General features: G+C 48.1%; 1 protein-coding gene across 2 annotated transcripts in view; it reads left to right on the top strand.

Annotated features, from left to right (window-relative positions):
• LOC147659114 (uncharacterized) overlaps positions 1-20,470 on the top strand; it is a 91,301-nt gene that overhangs the window by 52,663 nt on the left and 18,168 nt on the right. For both annotated transcript variants that reach the window (XM_086951965.1, XM_086951964.1), the window contains one exon: positions 955-1,703. In XM_086951965.1, the coding sequence (XP_086808091.1) occupies positions 955-1,673 (719 nt within the window). In that variant the 3' untranslated portion in view covers positions 1,674-1,703. The remainder of the gene's footprint in view (positions 1-954; positions 1,704-20,470) is intronic.

Below are 20,470 nucleotides of genomic sequence, written 5' to 3'. Positions count from 1 at the left end.
ATTTATGAAATAATCACGCAGTGCGGTCCCCTTGCTGTGCTGCGTGATGGGGAACGGGCAGGAATTGAAATGGGCCGTGTTTAACATACAGCACAGTCCTGTCTTTTCCCATCTCTGGAGCACAATGTGCTGCCTAGCACCAATGAAGGCGTCCTTGTACCATGGTGCGAGGCAGCCTGCGTTGTAAGGGGCCCCTTACTGTACAAAAACAATCCTGAGGGGCATTTTTTCTCATTCTACATGTGCTGAAGAATGCAGCAAACCTAGAAAGAGGAACACCCAAGGAGAAATACAGATAGTTCTTGTTACGTCTTGCCTGAGGATGTGAAGCATTTTGAAGCGTTCCTGGGAATGGGCCAGCATCCACTGGTGGATACATGGGAACAGCCACACTCCACCCATGGAACGCCGCCCTGAGGCAGAGTAACGCAACGCAGGGACGTGCGCTGCCCTGAGTTACTCTGGATTTATCAAGCCGCGCAGAGCCATGGAAGGGGACCCTGCGTGGCTCGATCAATCAAACTTAAGAGTAGTGTCACTCTTGCGCCCCATTGCGTGTCGCAGGGGTGACGCCTCTTTTATAAATATGCCCCCATGATTCCAGGATTTGTTCTATCGCAGCTGTGCACTGTCACAAAAACAACACCTGAAAGATGTGTGACAGTTGCTGTGTTGAAACAAGAGAATCTATTCCTGCGCTACAATGTACAACACATCTCTGTGCATCCTCTTGACTTTTTTTGTTTTCTGATGAGGGCGAAAAGTATACGTTTTCCAATGTTTCATTTTCTCTGGTAAGTCGGGAGTACCAAAGGGTAAGGAATGGGTTTAACCTGCCATCCACGCAGCTGCCATCTATGACGCAATACTGTCGAAAGTATACTGTGCCAACCTCTTATCCTTCTGAGAACAAATATCAGGTGCAAATAACTCTCTCTCTCTGTTGCTTTTCAGGTCTGATCTTGTTCACTGTGGACAATCAGGGCGTCATCAGGGCGGGACCGCCCCCAGCAGCTTACGATGACAATTTCACGTCCAGAGCTCATGTTCTGGGGAAGCTGTGCGATGCGAGCCATGTGCTCTTCAGCCCATGTGGGCATCTGTATGTTGTGAAGGGCTATGAGCTATATAGCGGTCCGAAGCCTTCAGACCCATGCAAGGACTGGTTCCAAGGTCCTGGAAGGCGCATAGGGAGAGGAGGCTGGGATGGATTCAAGCACTTTTTCTTCCACCCCAATGGAGATCTTTATGCCGTCACTAATGCGGGTGAGCTCTACGCAGGCCCCCCGCCGGCCAATGAAGACCAGAATTGGAAGGGCGCACAAGGTGCCAAAGTTGGTGGTGGCGGATGGGATCAATTCAACGCCCTCTTCTTCGACCCCCACGGGATGCTGCACGCAGCGACTGCAGAGAAGTTTAAAAAAGGAAGTCCTCCAACGAGTGTAGCTGACGACTGGTGGGGAAGAAGCCAGGTCATTGGCAGTGGTGGATGGAGCGATTTAAGCCACTTCATGTCTTTTAGTCCTGACGGCAACCTATGGTGTGTCTCCAAGTCAGACGGGAAGATTTACAGGGCCTGTCCGCCAACCAGCGTGAATGACAACTGGATTAGAAGAGCCCAAAATTTGGGTTTTGGTTACTTCTTTAAATTCATGGCCTTCACAACTCGGTGAAGAGAAGAAGAGCCCAACACCCTTGTCTATGTAAGTATGACGTCATGCCCTCTTCTTGAACACAATTTCCACAAAAGCTCTTAGTTTAACTTTGCCTTTGAGTTATTCAAGCAACTTTCCAACAGGGAGTTTTCAAAATGCACAGATGCTATTGTCACTGTTGCCAACACACTCCATCCATCCTCTGTTCTCAAACCCCATTGTTTCCTCCTAATGAGTGACCAGTATCCCTTTTCACAAGCACCCCTTCACACCATTCATGGCAGCTGACTGGGGAATAGGTTGAGATGTTGGCAGAGGTGCCAGGCCTTGGGGGTCAGTTTCTCATACAAGGCAGGAGCAGTACGTCATTAAAACAGCACTCGCCGCAGTCTTTATCCTTTGATTTTCAGAAATAAAACCTGAAAGCGGGGTTCACTTTTGAAACACTAGACATAAATGTCCTGTATGAGTTGGGGGTACCGTGTACGTGACCACTAATTCTTGCATTACACACATTTAAGGATCAATCAAGGGTGAAACATTGGTGGTCAGAATGTTGAACAATGTCCAGCATTCACCACAGTACAGCGGTCCTGGCCTAAATCCATTGTTTTTGTGCTGCCCATGCCTCCCCAGGTTAGACCCTGCCAATTGTAGATCAGTCTTGACCCTGTCCTCCATGGGTACAGTCCAGCCCGAATGGTCCTCCTTTAACGTGAAACAAGCAGCCTGGGACTGGTTTGGGGGTTTCACTCCTCACCAGCCAAGCTAGCTAGACTCCAGTGTCATGGAGAGCACAGAACCCACGTCTGGGCTTACCCTTCCCCCTGGAGGTGACCAATGCGAAAAGAACATATGTTGGACAAAATGTTAAACAATATCAAACATTCACCCAACTACAGAGATCCAGGCTTAAATCCATTCTTTGTGCTTCCCATGCCTTTCCAGTTTAAACCCAGTCATATGTAATTCAGTCTTGACCCTGTTCCCCTTGGGTACAGTCCAGCACGAAAGGCCGGACCAGATCCTCCCTGGCCTGGAAACTAGCATCCTGTGACTGGTTTCGGGATTTCATCCATCATCAATCAGGCTAGCTCGACTCCAGTGGCATGGAGAATACGGGACCCATGTCTGGGCATACCCTTCTCACTCGGGGTGACACATGCAAAGAACATTTGATGGACAGAATGTCGAACATTGTCAAACATTCACCCCAGTACAGAGATGAATGTTTGCATTGTTAAGCATTCCATCCATCAATTGTTGCTTTTGTCGCTTTAAGTGGTAAGGGTATGCCCAGACGTGGGTCCCATGCTAACTGTGCCACTTGATTCAAGCTAGCCTGGCTGATGACAGGTGTTACCCTGAAACCGGTTCTAGGATGCTTGTTTCTGGTCCAGGGATGACCTGACTTGGCAGTTCAGGCTGGATTTGCTCCCAAATCTTCTCAGAATCATTTGTCTGGCCTAGTCATTCCTTTCACTCCTACCATGTGCCACGAAGTCTTCGGAAAGGCCGGATGGGTCAAGGGCAGTTTATCCACCATGATGGGGTCAGTGTGAGAGCAAGCATAGCGCCTTGAGACCCTCTGGGTGAGTAGTGCGCTATACAAATGTTAAACTTGAACTTGAACTATTGAATGGGAAACCACACACAAGGGTCAATCAATCAATCAATCAAAGCATTTATATAGCGCACTACTCATCTGGAGGGTCTTAAGGCGCTAGGGGAGGGGGATCCGCTACTGCTCAAACAGCCAGGTCTTGAGCTGCTTCCTGAAGGCAAGGTGGTCCTGGGTCAGGCGGAGGTGGGTCGGGAGGGAGTTCCATGTCTTGGCGGCGAGGTAGGAGAAGGACCGTCCCCCTGTGGTGGCTCTTCGGATTCGGGGGACAGCGGCGAGGGCGTGGCCGGTCGATCGAAGCTGGCGTTTGGGAGCGTAGAAGTTGAGGCGGCTGTTGAGGTATCCTGGTCCTTGGTTGTGTAGGGCTTTGTGAGCGTGGGTGAGGAGACGGAAGGTGATTCTCTTGTTGACCGGGAGCCAGTGCAGGTCTCTCAGGTGTTCGGAGATGTGGCTGCGACGGGGGATGTCCAGGATGAGTCGTGCAGAGGCGTTCTGGATCCGCTGAAGTCTCTTCTGGAGTTTGGCGGTGATTCCTGCGCAGAGGGAGTTGCCGTAGTCCAGACAGCTGGTGACGAGGGCCTGGGTGACCGTCTTCCTGGACTCGGTTGGGATCCACCGGAAGATCTTCCGTAGCATGCGTAGGATGTTGAAGCACGACGAGGAGACGGCGTTGACTTGTCTGGTCATGGAGAGGGAGGAGTCCAGGATGAAGGCCAGGTTGCGTGCGTGGTCTGTTGGTTTGGGTGCGCTGCCTAGGGCTGGGGGCCACCAGGAGTTGTCCCAGGCGGAGGGCGAGGATCCCAGGATGAGGACTTCCGTCTTGTCCGAGTTCAGTTTCAGGCGACTGTTCTGCATCCATTCGGCTACCTCTTTCATCCCTTCGTGGAGGTTGGCTCTGGCGGTGGTGGGGTCGTTGGTGAGGGGTGCCTCTCCGCTTGAGGAGACACCCCTTCGGTTACACGTTGATTTGGGCTATACCCTGGCAATCTGGGCACAGGGTCTGGCACACAATGATATGAGTCTTCGAGACACTTCAGGGTACACAAAGTAGAGTTGCAAACCTGTTCTTCCCTTGAAAATCAAGCACTACTTCGTGTACACCTGTGACCAAAATCATCTGATGCAACATACACCAAGGTGTAAGTTCCGCAAAGCCTCATGAGGTATAATTAGACTCTGCAATGGGTGTATCTTCTACCTACGAGGGTTGCAACCTGTGAATTGGACACCACACCCAGTGAGCATAAAGTCGGTGTGGCGAATGAGAGAAATGAATCCTAGTTAAGGAAGTGGGCCACTTTGGATCCCACAACCGTGAATCCACTCACCATCAACAAGACACTTATACGTGCCGAGGTCCCTGCAGTAAAGGAACCACTTCATAGCAAATGTAGGCAACTTCTTCAGCTCCGCACTCATCACTCCAGGCACGATTCTGTAGTTCCAAGCTCACAACGCACTGTCTTGCATTCACCAGGCAATGTGGACACTTGGAGCGCACCGCTCTCCAGATATCACCTGTAGATGGTGTAGACTCCTCCTAGGAGATCTTTGATATCCCTGAGACCTCCGAGAGAACAGGAGACAAGCCATCTGGTCACTGCAAGCCCATTTCAGGGTGCCACTAATAACAGGTTGTCGGCCCAGACTAGCCACTATTCAGGAAGGCACTCAGTCCTTTCCACAGGCAGTTATCCTCCATGCGCAAGAGTCCTCTGGCGAAGTGCACCACGCAGACCAGGTTCTCCGGTCCTGGGTCGCCACAAGGGGCTCTCCCCTTTTGGTGGGGTGGCACTGGGTAGTTATACCCTATTGGGCCTTTGAAGTTTGGGGAAGCTTCAAAGGGTATTCCCTTGAACCACAGATGTTTCCCTTAAATTTCCGTCCTGTCTGCAATAAAGTTGCAGAATGCAGATCTCTATCTTTATGGGGCCATTCTTTGGCCACAGAGGCCAAATGTCACAATCTCTGGCCCCCATTTATTTTGCCAGACCCACAAATGGCAGAGGTCGGCTATCGCAGTTGCATGCACAGTGGTTTATGACTGTCACTGGGGAATGCCCAGATGTGTTCCCATTGACTCCAGCACTAAACAATGTGGCACACAAAGTTTGGTGCATAGAAATGTCAATTTTCCATAAGTGGCACTTCCATGCAAGTTATGCCAAGCCAACCATTACCATTGAAATGATTTTGGCCTAGTGAAGCCATTGATGGGAAACTCCAAGAAGCTGCATCACTGCAATTCACTATTGCTGCTTAAAATCCAGGTGACCCTTTGCCATGCTAGCTTAAGGGAAAAGAGAGCCTCCTCTGTAGGGGAACCCTCGTGAATCTTTCTTACTACCTGGACAGTGAACACAGATAGGTACCTGCCCAGCCCTTCACCTTTCATCCTAGTTGAGGCCAAAAGCCTCCTCCGGATGGACCATGTTTGCTACGGGCCAGCCAAAGTCTGTGCACAAGAGCAGATTCACAGATCTGTTGGGGCAGGTGGGACTCATGGTTTATATCTGCAGTCCATGCACGTGCGCACATTGGCCTTAAACAGCAGGTTTGACACGTAGGTAAACCCCCCTAGCTGTGTGAGAGCACAGCCAGGCCACAAATGGCAGGCCTGACCTACGTTTACAAACATCATGTCCTCACCCCTTACAAACATGCGTTGGAAGGGTATGCACACTTTCACACTGCAGCACAGAGGGAAAGGGCCTGGAGTCGAAGGGCTCCACCTGAGAACCAGCAAAACATACAATGAAAAACCAAAAGTTTAGGGAAACTATACCTGACCGGTATGAGGCCCAACAGTCATTTTGGACAAATTTGTGTCGATCCTTGTTTTCCATGTGGAGTGCTGCAGGTGTCTTCCCTTAGCCTCACCTTTTTTAACTTGCATGTCCATCCTTTTGCCAAGCTTCTAAAATCTTTTTATTTTTTATCTTTTCCTTTCAGTAATATCGTGTGCTTATGACACCCAAATCGCAGTCTGTGTCCAGTGATCCCGATCATACCGTAGCCAGATTCCAAGACCGCATGCTACAGAAAGGCATACTGGATGAACAGGGTTGGACCTAATACTCGTTATTTAGTGTTTCCCTAAACGTTTTGCTTTTTTCTGCCTGGGTGTTGCTGATTTTCTTGTGTGGCCTTCAGGTTCCGGGAACTTTCCCACTGTAAATACAGTATGAGAGTGCACGCGCCCTTCCTACTCATGTTGGGAAGTGGCGCCGACTCTATGTTCTGAAACATGGACCAGTCGGTCGGCCATTGCAGACCGGTGGGTGCGCCCTGGCATCTATCGTGATTAAACTCATGAGTGACCACCCATTGCAGGCCGCTATATGTGCTCACCCGCACCTATGGGGCCTGCGATTGCATGTGCAGCCTGCCATCAGAGGACTTTGCTTGCACACAGACACCAGTATTAGTAAGCCTGTGTCAAGTCTGCCGCTGCAAACTCGGGTGGACGCACTTGCACTCCTAGTGCTGGGGACTCGTGCACCCACGTAGTGTGTTGTGTGTCTTTGCTATCGGAGGCTTGCTTTTTCCATAGGGTAACATGGGGAAGTGGTTGGCTTTATTTTGGCTGCTACAGTGGCTTGCAGTGGAGCAGCCCCTTGCTGTGAAGGACTGGGCTGATTTAAGGCCCAGCGGTGCCAGGGGACAACACCTGAAACCTTCGTGGATATACCTGTTCCGGCGTACAAATCACAGAGACACGGGACACTTCCTTCGGCGTCAAAGATCAGCGTTTATTTACTGCAGGGATACAGAGAGCGCTAGAAGTACAACAGAGTGTAGGTTCTGAGAGTCTGCTTCGAATTGCAAAAGTGGATCGCTCCTTTTATACACATTTTCGTCATTGCACAACATAACGAACAAAAGGTTACAACTCAGTTCCCACAGTAAACTTCAAAAGGATTGCATTCATGTTTCAGAAGCCCGGAACATAATTACAGTAACATCACCGGTTCCCAACTATAAAAGCACGTTATCCCACCATTAGGCACATTCCATCTAGGCCGTAAATGAGCTAAGAGAAGAGACAGAAACAGGTGCAAGGAAGACAAAGACAGACAACATATTGAAAAGAGTGTGGGGGCAATATCGGAAGCGTGATCACAGGATCAAGGGATTCGAGCCTAACGCATGCAAGGCTGAAACAATAGACCGGCACGGCAAGATGAGCCTCGAGCGGAGCCATCTGCCTTTGCCGTGTCATCCCCCTAGCCATAAAGGCAGATTCAAAGGAATATGCATTTTCCGCAAGAGCTTGGGAATCCCAGGGTCATTAAGCGGACATTGTCCATCCGCCGGCTACGTGAGGGCAAGAAACAAAATGGATGCTGTATCTAAAATGGTTTGGAATGCTCAAGCTGATCCCTGGGAGCTGTAGGGAAGAACTAAATACGGAATTCCCTTATCCTTGGTATGTGGCATTAACCCACACACCCTACAGTTAGTAGTGTTCATCACCAACTGATGTTGATGCAGAAGTTGGACAAAGGAATTGTTCATAAATTCCGCACGTCTGACCTGTTCATGTTGGGGCAGAAGATGAAAGGAATGTGGAGAAATAGTGGAAACGAGAACAGAATTCAGATCATGAGAAGGAGGAGTAGGTGAAGTGGAAGGCAATAGCAACTGAATCCCAAAATATACTCCACCCACCAATAACATAGAAACAGTTAGGAATAACATGAAAACCTGAAACAGAAAACATTTTGTTCGTAAAATCTTATGCAATTTGGATCTTTGCGCCGACATCCTCTCTATTTCTGACAGCTTAGAGAACTCCATCCTCTAAAGACCGTCCGTAACGTTCTTGACGCACCTGGTTCTAAGTAGCGATTATCAATTCCCAGGAGTTCCCAGAAACCGACAAAAGTAACCGACCTAGTGTCAGAAACCTGCTAAACAGAAGTAGGTACCCGCACGGCCCTACGGCCAACCCAGATGGTAGGTTTTAATGAAATAAACATTCAGTTTAATACAAGTCTCCTAGCTGCACAGAAAAAGAACACACGTGATGTGTAAAACAAAATCACAAAGCTCAAAATCAGGGAAAAATGCAAATGTCCACAATGTTCGTAGCAACAGTGAGGGGAGTAATGTATATTCAAAAACAAAAAGGGAATTTTATTTGTCCTTGTCACGCGATCAAAGAAAATATCGACATTTTCCAGGTCGAGTTTGCTCTTCAAACAACGGTTCAGATGACAAAACAGTGTCCGATCGTTCAGGTGACAGTTCAGAACTTGAATTCTCCAATGCTGAAGACGAAGGTACAGTTCCAGATGATTCAACAGGTGTAACTGACTGAACTGAATCGTTCTCTACAGGTTGAGCATCGCTGAATGGCACATAGTGTAGAATGGCATCGGTCTCAGTCGAGGCAAATCCTTTCTTTATCCAATTATCTGCTGGCAATGGAAGCGGGACTTTCTTCGTATGGGTGGCATGCACCCAATGCTTCCTGCCATCCAGCCGAACTGCAGTCCTCGTTGCCAACAAGACTTGGTAGGGGCCCACGAACCTTGGCTCAAGATTTCGTTTTCTCCCAAAATTGCGGGTTAACACCCAGTCGCCAGGTTGGAGCCGATGTCCAGGTCCTTCTGTTTGTGCCGGTAGAGCTTCAAACTCAATTTAGCAGTCAGATCGTAAAGATAGTCAATCAACATTGGATATTCAATTCTATCAAACTCCTTAGGCCTCGGAACTCCCCAAACGTTCGCAGGACGCCGAACACAATCTCATATGGGCTAAGCCCTACTCGAGAGTGCACATTCGCCCTGGTAGATAAGAGAGCTAGAGGCAATGCATCAGGCCATGATAAACCAGTCGTTGCTTGGATTTTGGCAAGTTTCAGTTTCAGAGTACCATTGTACCCTTCCACCAAACCTGCCGATTGAGGATGATTAGCACTATGAAATTTTTGGCGGATACCCAAACCCTTACACACACTCTTCATCACACTTCCCACAAACTCACTTCCATTATCCGACCATACGATCCGTGGCATGCCATATCTGGGGAAATTTTCCTTGAGTAGAACTTTTGCTGTGGACAGGGCAGTATTATCCTTAAGGGGGTAGGCCTCAATCCATCTGGAGAACGCACAAACCACAACCAATACATATTTCAAATTGTTGCATCTCTCCATATGGATGAAGTCCAACTGGATGATTTCAAAGGGACATGTAGGAGGAGCAAAATGACCAGGTGGAGTGGGGGTGCCCTTGCCAGGATTATACATCAAACATACCATACAGTTCTTGACCACTCTCTCAGCACACTTAGCAATCCCATCATTCTTCCATATAGGATACAACAATTTACATATACCTTTCGCGCTAATATGTGACATGCTGTGGGCCATAGTAACAACGGCAAGCACATACGCATCCGGTAACATCCATCTCTGATATTCTGACAAATCAACCCAACATCCATTCACGTCTAACTTCCCCGTACTTTCTTTCCACTCAGTCTTTTCAGTTTCGGTGGCCTCATTCTGAATCGCTTTCACACTCTCAACTGTGTCCTCACACATACCAGTCTCCGTTGGCCATCTCACTGAACTCGTAACATACATTCGATTCGTCAGATTCTTGGCTGTTTCCTTAGCAATCTCATCCGCGAACGCGTTACCATGACCAACATCATCTATAACCTTTCGATGCGCGCTACATTTAATGATTGCCACCTGCTTAGGCAATGTAAGTGCATCCAAAAGATCGTTCACGAGCTGTCCGTGTTGGATCTTCGTGCCATGCGACGTCATGAAACCTCTTTCTCTCCACAGTCGACCAAAACTATGCGCTACGCCAAATGCATACTGACTGTCGGTAAACACATTCACCGCTTCCCTTTAGACAAAACACACGCTCTCGTTAACGCAATCAACTTTGCCGCTTGCGCTGAATTCTGACTCAATCTCGCAGTTTCCACAACCGTACTCAACGTCACTACAGCATACGCAGTCGTCACATCACCATTCGGCAACTTGAAGCATGAACCATCAACATACAAAGTACCATCGGGATCTACCAATGGAGTGTTTTTTAGGTCAATACGGCCCTTCGTTTCTTCTTCAGTTCTTAAGTAACAGTCATGTGGTGCTACATCACCTGATTCCATATTAATCGGCAACAATGTCGCTGGATTCAACACATTACAACGTTTTATCTGTATATGACTTGCCAAAAGTGTCAACTCATAACCGGACAACCTTGCGCTCGTCAAGTGTTGAGTCTTTGTTTGATTCAAGAGAGTGTCAACTGCATGCTGAACCATCACTGTAAGCATATTATCCATGACCAGACCTGCGGACTGTCGAATGGACACCGCAGCCGCCGCTGTCGCCCTTAGACAACTCGGCAATGCTCTAGCTACTGGGTCTAAGGTCGAGGAAAAATATGCACATGGACGCTGTTTGCCGCCAAATTGTTGCGTCGAAACACTCAACGCACAACCTTCTCTCTCCTGAACGTATAGTGTAAATGGCTTACTGTAATCAGGAGTACCTAACACAGGAGCCGAACACAACGCATCACGCAATTCAGAAAAACTTTTCTGACACTCTTCAGTCCATGGCAAAGGAGTCGGAATATCCTTGCACGTGAGAGCTAACAATGGCTTCGCTAACAATGAAAAGTTTGGAATCCATTGTCTGCAGTATGATGTGATACCTAGAAAGGCACGTACATCTCTCTGAGTTGTTGGCACAGTCATTCGAGCAATCGCTGCAATTCTTTCTGGGGTCAACCTTCTTCCCTCCTTTGACAATAAGTGACCTAAATAGGTTACTTCTTGACAACAATACTGTAGCTTAGAAGGCGACACCTTGTGATGTAAGTCACAAAAATGCTTTAACAGCGATACTGTAGCAGTTTTACAAATTTGCTCAGTGTCGGCAGCCACTAACAGATCATCAACGTACTGAATCAAGGCCGCACCAGCAGGTAACACAAATGCATCAAGTTGACTCTTAAGGGCTTGACTGTAGATCGATGGACTCTCACAGTAGCCCTGAGGTGCGCGTTTAAAACTGAAGCTGCGACCACCTAATGAGAAGCCGAATAGATCTCTGCTTTCCTCAGCAATCGGAATACTAAAGAAAGCATTCTTTAGGTCGATCACCGAAAACCAGGAGGCAGAGGCTGGAATCAGGGTCAGCAAAGCTGTAATGTCAGGCACCACTGGAAACTGTGGAATCACAATTTTATTCACTTCTCTCAGATCAATTACAAAACGATACACAGGAGGCTTCGATGGGTCAGTTCGTTTCAAAATAGGTAACACAGGACTATTACACACATTTCCCCGAGTTTCTTCAACAACATCCTTTTCGATCAAGTCATAAATGATCGCCAATATCGCTCGCTCGCCATCAAGAGAGATACGATACTGGGGAATACGTGGTAATCTCACATTCGATTTCAATTGGACTACATAAGGTGGTATGTCCAGTAGGCCCACATCATTGGGACCTGTTGCCCATAAAGACTCAGGAAGGGAACTCAATTCCGGTGGGAGCTTATCAGTTGACAAATACATAGGAGAGATCACTTTCTGACCTAATGTAAGCTCCACTCCCGTAGGAGAGCAGTACAGAGTCGCATATAACCGCTTCAACAAATCCAGACCCAAGAGATTCTCACCACAACCAGTAGTTAAAATCAAAGGAGCCTCTAGCTCACATGGCCCAATCGTAAGGGACAAAGGGCTAGAAACTGGATTGCTAACCGGGGCGCCAGAGAATCCAACAGAAACGTTCGTTAAGCCAGACAAAGGTGCGCCAGGGAGTTTCGAATGCATGATGGAACTTTTTGCTGCACCAGTGTCCAACAGAAAAGGCTCAACTACGCCCGATGTGGCAACTGCAACGTAAGGCCCTCTCTGATCAACCGGAACTGATACGACTCCCTCTCTTTGTCTATGGCTGTCCTAGTAATTGTTGTCTGCACCAATCTCATGTTCAACATAATAGTCATCCACATGATACTGTGCAGATCTACCAGACGATGTATTTCGCTGATCAAAACAATTGTCCGTGTTCGATGAAGGAGCAGAACGCTCATTTTGATTTCAAGAGGTGCCACGACCTCTACCTCGAGAGGCCTGCTGATGACCACCACGACCTCCTCGAACCGAGACACCATCCGTTCGGTCACGTAAAACAGGGCAATTAAACTTTAAATGGCCCTCACCCCTACAATATGCACACTGATTATACCCAAGCATAGATCTGGATGCAGAGGAGTCAGAGCGCGACTGCATCCTAGAAGACTGCGCTTGCGGTCGATACTGCACATGCTGTTGTTATGAGTCATTCTGATTCGAGCGTGAAGGATACGCTTGCTGCAATAGAACCTTAGTTTTTAGCTCTTTCGTTTTCTTGTCTGCACGATCATTCTCCTCCTTTTCTCTATTTTCATAATATTGAGCCGTTGCTAATATTTGAGCTGTGGTTGAAACAGCCCATGCACTTTCAGAATTTTTCAATTTGTTGCATAACTCAGGCAACAGATTGAGCACAAACTTATCGACAAACAATCGCTGACCTCCCTCAGTGCTCATATCCTGACCACTATGATCGATAAATGCCTCCTCAAATCTAGTAAAGAAATCGGAGACACTCTCGTCTTTCTTTTGTTTGCAAGCAGACAATTTATCCCAGTTCATCCTCATCGCTGGCATAAGTGTTTTCATGAGCGTAATGATTCTTTGGGGCAGATCCATAATTAACTGTTCAGGCTTAGCCCCACCAACTTGCCGTCCGTCAGCCGCTACAAGTGCAGCCCAATCACCACATAACTCAGCTGCATGATTCTCTTGACGAATTTTCGCCCAAATCGGTTGCGGTACTACGTTACCAAACAACATGTCGATATCAGCAAGGTTCATAATAGAAGCATCCACGAGTTGGGATAGCTCCTTGTAATAACCTGCTGGATTCTTCCGGGTGTCAGGCAAAGATTGTTTCACCTGCAAAACTTCTGATCGCTTCCATGGGAGGTGTATCCAAACTCTCTGGAAGTGTGGCGGAATTGCAGGGTTAGCAGCAGCATCACCTGGCATCCACACTGGGGGAACCTCTCGCATGGGATACTGACCAGATTTTGCTTTCGAATCATCGGAGTCATCGTTAAATGACACTCGTGAAGGCACTGTGGATCGAAAAGCTAACAAACGCTCTAATGCACGTCGTACATCATCACCTACAATCATACCGTTCGAAAACTGATTCTGAAGTTCAGTCATATCGGGCGGTACATTATCTAACTCATCATTATCCCACTCTTCTCTCAAGGATTTGCACATCTCCTCGAACACGAATCTTTGTGTGGGCTCATTAAACTGAGAGAACGTATCGAAAACTATGCGCGAAGTGTACTTAGCAGGATGTCTAATCCACCTACGCGCCATAGTTACTAACGTCTCACTCTCCCTACCACCAGGCATTTGACTTTGTCTCTGGGAGATTTCAGAGACATCGGATTCGAATAACGATCCGAAAAGTGGAGAATAGAGAGTAGCAACAGAATTAGGTATACGATTACGAGCAGAAGGGGTAGAGGAAAGAAGAACAGGAGCAACAATATTAGGAGTGAACGTAGGAGCAGTAGGAGTAGCCAAGATAGCAGGAGTGGTAGTAAAAATAGACTGAGAAGGTACAGGCAAAGGAGCAGTAGGAAGAAGAGGAGGTAAAGAAGCAGGGCCCACTTGAGGAACAAGGGGATTCGGAGGAACAGGACCAACTACTGGCTGACCAGCAGCCGCCGGAACAACAGGTGAAAGAACAGGAGGAACTACAGGAGCTGTAGTACCCTGTACATAAGGAGGTGGTGACTTAAGTAAATAAGATAACAAAGGATCCTCTTTCGATGCTTCTTCCTTCTTTTCAGAACTCGACGGTAAAACCGGATAACATTTATCCACCGCCATGCGATGCTGTCTAGTAGAAACTTCCTTTTCCTTCTCTTCTTTGTCTCGCTGATACTGTTCTGCACTTTGCATCATCGTAATGATACCCTCGCTCTTATTTTTCTTAATCTGTTTGATTTCTTTCTGTCTGGCCTCTTTGCGCCATACCCGAAAGGAATCAAACATTGCTGGCCTAGCTTTCTTTTTAAACAATCTTGCTTCGAGATTATCTAAAATCTCAGTGTCAAAACTACCATGGGATGGCCAACTAAGGACACCATCCTTTCTAGTATAACGGATCCAACATTCATTATATACAATGGGGCCCACTCCATGTCGACTATAGAGCTCATAAATCGGAGTTCCAACTGGAGGTATCGGACATGAGTCCTCCAACCGGGAATCCGTGCTGTAACATTTAAGGAAACCAAACAAAATACTACGGCCAGGCATCGTGCACACTAACCGAGCTTCAAACTTCAAGGGTTATCGAATTACGATATCCTCGCAAAAATACGAGACCCTCGGTTTTTGGCAATTGCAATTGTCAAAGAAAAACCCAAAAAGAGAGAACCAACAACTAAGAACCACAAATGCAATGGAACCATGCAATAAACCAAGTTTCAACAACAACAACCAAGTTTCAAAGTACGAAACAAATGTCCCAAAAAGGAACCAAAGAATTAACCTAAGGACTGGGAGCGACCCACAAATACTTAACTGAAAGAACAATGGCGTCACCAGGAAGGCCCGTCTATCGTCTCGCCGTACAAAGGACTACGCCAGGGGCCAAAACAGGTCGACAGTCAGGGCATCAGTCCGTCGCAGCCGTCAGGAGGCGGGAATCTTCGCGGGAAAAATCTTCGGACCACTTATTTCGACAACAGGATCGATGAAGCGGGGTGCACCTTCCCTCTGAGATTTCACACGAAGTTCCTCACGACCGTCAGGCTTTGGACCGGTACCGCTGATGTCGCACCACGTTGGGCGCCAACTGAAGGACTGGGCTGATTTAAGGCCCAGCGGTGCCAGGGGACAACACCTGAAACCTTCGTGGATATACCTGTTCCGGCGTACAAATCACAGAGACACGGGACACTTCCTTCGGCGTCAAAGATCAGCGTTTATTTACTGCAGGGATACAGAAATCGCTAGAAGTACAACAGAGTGTAGGTTCAGAGAGTCTGCTTCGAATTGCAAAAGTGGATCGCTCCTTTTATACACATTTTCGTCATTGCACAACATGGCGAACAAAAGGTTACAACTCAGTTCCCACAGTAAACTTCAAAAGGATTGCATTCATGTTTTCAGAAGCCCGGAACATAATTACAGTAACATTGCCGGTTCCCAACTGTAAAAACACGTTATCCCACCATTAGGCACATTCCATTCTAGCTGTAAACGAGCTAAGAGAAGAGATAGAAACAGGTGCAAGGAAGACAAAGACAGACAACAGATTGAAAAGAGTGTAGGGGCAATATCGGAAGCATGATCGCAGGATCAAAGGATTCGAGCCTAACGCATGCAAGGCTGAAACAATAGACCGGCACGGCAAGATGAGCCTCGAGCGGAGCCATCTGCCTTTGCCGTGTCATCCCCCTAGTCATAAAGGCACATTCAAAGGAATATGCATCTTCCGCAAGAGCTTGGGAATCCCAGGGTCATTGAGCGGACATTGTCCATCCGCCGGCTACGTGAGGGCAAGAAACAAAATGGATGCCGTATCTAAAATGGAACGCGAAGATTCAGATGGAGAAACCCGCAAATGACGAACCCTTCCAAGCAGTGTAGCGAAAACACGTACACCTACTAAACTCATCATTTGCGGTTCGTAGATACCAAACTCGTCCATATCCGAACATGCCCAAAACGTCATTACGATTCTCACGGAAACTCAGCTGTGCCAAACACATTTTGATGGTAAAGGTTGTTTTGGCATAACTTGCGTAGAAATGCCACTTATAGAATATAATATAGAATTTCTATGCTCCAAGAGTCTTGTGTGCTGTGGTGTCTGCCTCGATTGGACACCAGGGGTCGGGGAGCACATCTGTGCATTCCCCAGTGACTGTTGTAAACCATGGTGTAGGAAACCCACCTCTCTATATAGTGCACACAATGGGGTTCACTGTGCAGATAAGTCAATGACACATATTGGTTTAAAGAGGCAAAAGTAGATAATACTAGTGCTTTATTTTGTGGTAGAGTGGGCGAGCCAGTAGGCATATCAGAGGGCACTGCTAAGCATTTGTTGTACTCGGAGGCAATAAATGAAACACGCACTCAAGAATGAAGTTGACCGATTTGTACAAAAAAAAACAACAAGCCTATTTATATATATATATATATATATATATATATATATATATATATATATATATATATATATATATATATATACTTTGAACCAAGAACTTGCAGGTAAGCATGTAATGTTTCAGCAATAGGCAAGTATGTACAGGTAATCAGTTGTGTGCTATTACGCACAATGTTATCCTATGGAAAAGAAACATAGAATGCAATAAATCACAGTGCAGCAGGACTTGGGTGTTCACTTCCTACAATTCGAACACTAGGGAGCCAGGGTCCAAAGCTCTACCAGTAGTTTCTCGGGGGCGTCCCGTATTAGGCTGAGAGCGAGGTGCTGGGGGAGGAAGTAGCTGGTGCGGTACGAAGAAGGGAGGGACACCTAAAATCAGGCTGCACAGCGGGACATGTAGCCAAGTCCAGAGGCAATCAAAAGGGTGAAGTGTTCGCACAGGCCTGGGGACCCCAGGAGCACAAAGGTTTTGGAGATTCCCTTGCCACTGGGTCGGTCTCAGTTGTTGCCTTTGGGCAATGAGTCCTATTGTGGCTGTCTATCTCAGTTGTTGCCTGAGAGTCCTGTTGTGGCTGTCTATCTCAGTTGTTGCCCGCAGGCAGTGAGTCCTATTGTGGGTGTCTGTCTCTCCTGTTGCCTGTGGGCGGTGAGTCCTATTGTGGGTGTCTGTCTCTCCTGTTGCCTGTGGGCGGTGAGTCCTATTGTGGGTGTCCGTCTCGGTTGTTGCCTGTGGGCGGTGAGTCCTATTGTGGGTGTCCGTCTCGGTTGTTGCCTGTGGGCGGTGAGTCCTATTGTGGGTGTCTGTCTCTCCTGTTGTCTGTGGGCGGTGAGTCCTATTGTGGGTGTCTGTCTCTCCTGTTGCCTGTGGGCGGTGAGTCCTATTGTGGGTGTCCGTCTCGGTTGTTGCCTGAGAGTCCTGTTGTGGCTGTCTATCTCAGTTGTTGCCCGCAGGCAGTGAGTCCTATTGTGGGTGTCTGTCTCTCCTGTTGCCTGTGGGCGGTGAGTCCTATTGTGGGTGTCCGTCTCGGTTGTTGCCTGTGGGCGGTGAGTCCTATTGTGGGTGTCCGTCTCGGTTGTTGCCTGTGGGCGGTGAGTCCTATTGTGGGTGTCCGTCTCGGTTGTTGCCTGTGGGCGGTGAGTCCTATTGTGGGTGTCTATCTCAGTTGGTGCCTGTGGGCGGTGAGTCCTATTGTGGGTGTCTGTCTCTCCTGTTGTCTGTGGGCGGTGAGTCCTATTGTGGGTGTCTGTCTCTCCTGTTGCCTGTGGGCGGTGAGTCCTATTGTGGGTGTCCGTCTCGGTTGTTGCCTGTGGGCGGTGAGTCCAATTGTGGGTGTCCGTCTCGGTTGTTGCCTGTGGGCGGTAAGTCCTATTGTGGGTGTCTGTCTCTCCTGTTGCCTGTGGGCGGTGAGTCCTATTGTGGGTGTCTGTCTCTCCTGTTGCCTGTGGGCGGTGAGTCCTATTGTGGGTGTCTGTCTCTCCTGTTGCCTGTGGGCGGTGAGTCCTATTGTGGGTGTCCGTCTCGGTTGTTGCCTGTGGGCGGTGAGTCCTATTGTGGGTGTCCATCTCGGTTGTTGCCTGTGGGCGGTGAGTCCTATTGTGGGTGTCCGTCTCAGTTGTTGCCTGTGGGCGGTGAGAGCTATTGTGGGTGTCTATCTCAGTTGGTGCCTGTGGGCGGTGAGTACTATTGTGGGTGTCTGTCTCTCCTGTTGCCTGTGGGCGGTGAGTCCTATTGTGGGTGTCCGTCTCAGTTGTTGCCTGTGGGCGGTGAGAGCTATTGTGGGTGTCTATCTCAGTTGGTGCCTGTGGGCGGTGAGTCCTATTGTGGGTGTCTGTCTCTCCTGTTGCCTGTGGGCGGTGAGTCCTATTGTGGGTGTCCGTCTCAGTTGTTGCCTGTGGGCGGTGAGAGCTATTGTGGGTGTCTATCTCAGTTGGTGCCTGTGGGCGGTGAGTCCTATTGTGGGTGTCTGTCTCTCCTGTTGCCTGTGGGCGGTGAGTCCTATTGTGGGTGTCCGTCTCAGTTGTTGCCTGTGGGCGGTGAGAGCTATTGTGGGTGTCTATCTCAGTTGTTGCCTGTGGGCGGTGAGAGCTATTGTGGGTGTCTATCTCAGTTGGTGCCTGTGGGCGGTGAGTCCTATTGTGGGTGTCTGTCTCTCCTGTTGCCTGTGGGCGGTGAGTCCTATTGTGGGTGTCCATCTCAGTTGGTGCCTGTGGGCAGTGAGAGCTATTGTGGGTGTCTATCTCAGTTGGTGCCTGTGGGCGGTGAGTCCTTTTGTGGGTGTCTGTCTCAGTTGGTGCCTGTGGGCGGTGAGAGCTATTGTGGGTGTCTGTCTCTCCTGTTGCCTGTGGGCGGTGAGTCCTATTGTGGGTGTCTGTCTCTCCTGTTGCCTGTGGGCGGTGAGTCCTATTGTGGGTGTCTGTCTCACCTGTTGCCTGTACGCGGTGCGTCTCACCGCAGGAGCCGGCTCTGCAGACATGCGTGGATTTGTAAAGCATGAACGTAGCTCCAAAGCATTGAGGCGCTGTGCAGTAAGGGGGACAGCACAGGGGGTGGGGAACAGAGGACAGAGCATGCGCAAGTTTGAGAAGGAAGAGGAAAGGGGGGCACAGAGAAGAGACCCCAATGGCACTGTCTAGTGGACTGGTTCTATAAAGTTAAACTCAACAGAGGCTTCGGAAAGGAGGGCAAGGAAAAACATTTTGTTTGCAGCTAAAGAACATATTCTACAAACCCTTAGGTTGACCATCCTATTTATGTGGAAACCTTCCTTCCTCATGATGCGGGGAGGGCAGAGGGGTTTGCAAGCTCCTGAAACGAGACCTAGGTGCGGTTCCGTCCATATTGCTGCGGTCAGCGTAGTTGTACATATACATTTTGCATTAGTTTTCATAATTTTGGAAACCCCAAATAACCCCAGGAAATATTAAATCTGTAGTTTTAGTAAAGCCTGCCTGTCATTTTGGCCCAGGAATGTCTGAATACAGACTGTTGTCATCACTTTCTGTGAACAAGACTTCTGCATTTACTGTGCCATGTGAAATGCACATTTCCTTCGTAGCCTTTATTTCCACACCACAAATATTGAATTTGTGCAGCCCTAGTCCCATTTCCATATCAGTACAACACGTGTGCCCACTCGAGAAGTGCAATACAGTTACTGCATTGACAAATGTTTGTCTGTCCCAGTCCAGTGCAACTCCAGTGAGACTCACATGGGAACCTGCATTGCATCACCCTCAGGAAAAAAGTTCCCTGCTGGCCCATGTTTCCAGAGTAATTAAATTTACCTAGTCCATGCGCGTGCAGCTAATCCCGTACATGTACTTACTGTGCATTCTGGGACTTGTAGTCCTTTAGATATAAATTACTAATGTGATTACATGAAGTGTATGGAAGCAAGGCATCACCTTTCATTGAAGGCACAAGTGCTGCTTGTAAAAGACGCCTTTCATGACGTAACTCTTCATACGTGGTAACCTAACGAGGATATAATCACTTGGAAACATACAAATGAACACATTCTTCAGGGCACCACATAATACCGAACACATTTGTCATTAAATTGTCAATTACATTAGGAAAACTACAATAAGTGCCAAGCAGCTTCTAAACTCAATAAAATCCCTTAGTTCATCTCTAACCACAATGGACACCTCACCCGCTGCATTAACCCTAAACTTATCATCACCTACCCATATCTCTCACCTTGAGGCCGACCCTAGCCCTTAAAGGTTCCTTCCAGTGGAGATATATGTGGTTCTCTCATAGGGAGCTTCCATTTATAGTCCTAAGCACTGAATACTCCGCCCACGTGCGGGGGCCCTGGAGCACTTTTTCGCAATGTATCGTCTTAAGTGTAGATGTTCGCGTTTCTTCAGGAAGACCAGCAGAGTCACTTAAGATACATATATATTCTGCAACCTGTATGACTTGGCCACAATGGCCCA

This window comes from Lissotriton vulgaris, unplaced genomic scaffold (genome assembly GCF_964263255.1).
Source record: "Lissotriton vulgaris unplaced genomic scaffold, aLisVul1.2 SCAFFOLD_2417, whole genome shotgun sequence".
In the NCBI taxonomy this organism is placed as follows: Eukaryota; Metazoa; Chordata; class Amphibia; order Caudata; family Salamandridae; genus Lissotriton; species Lissotriton vulgaris.
The sequence above is the reverse complement of the archived record's forward strand: the minus strand, read 5'-3'. Positions and strand labels throughout refer to the sequence as shown.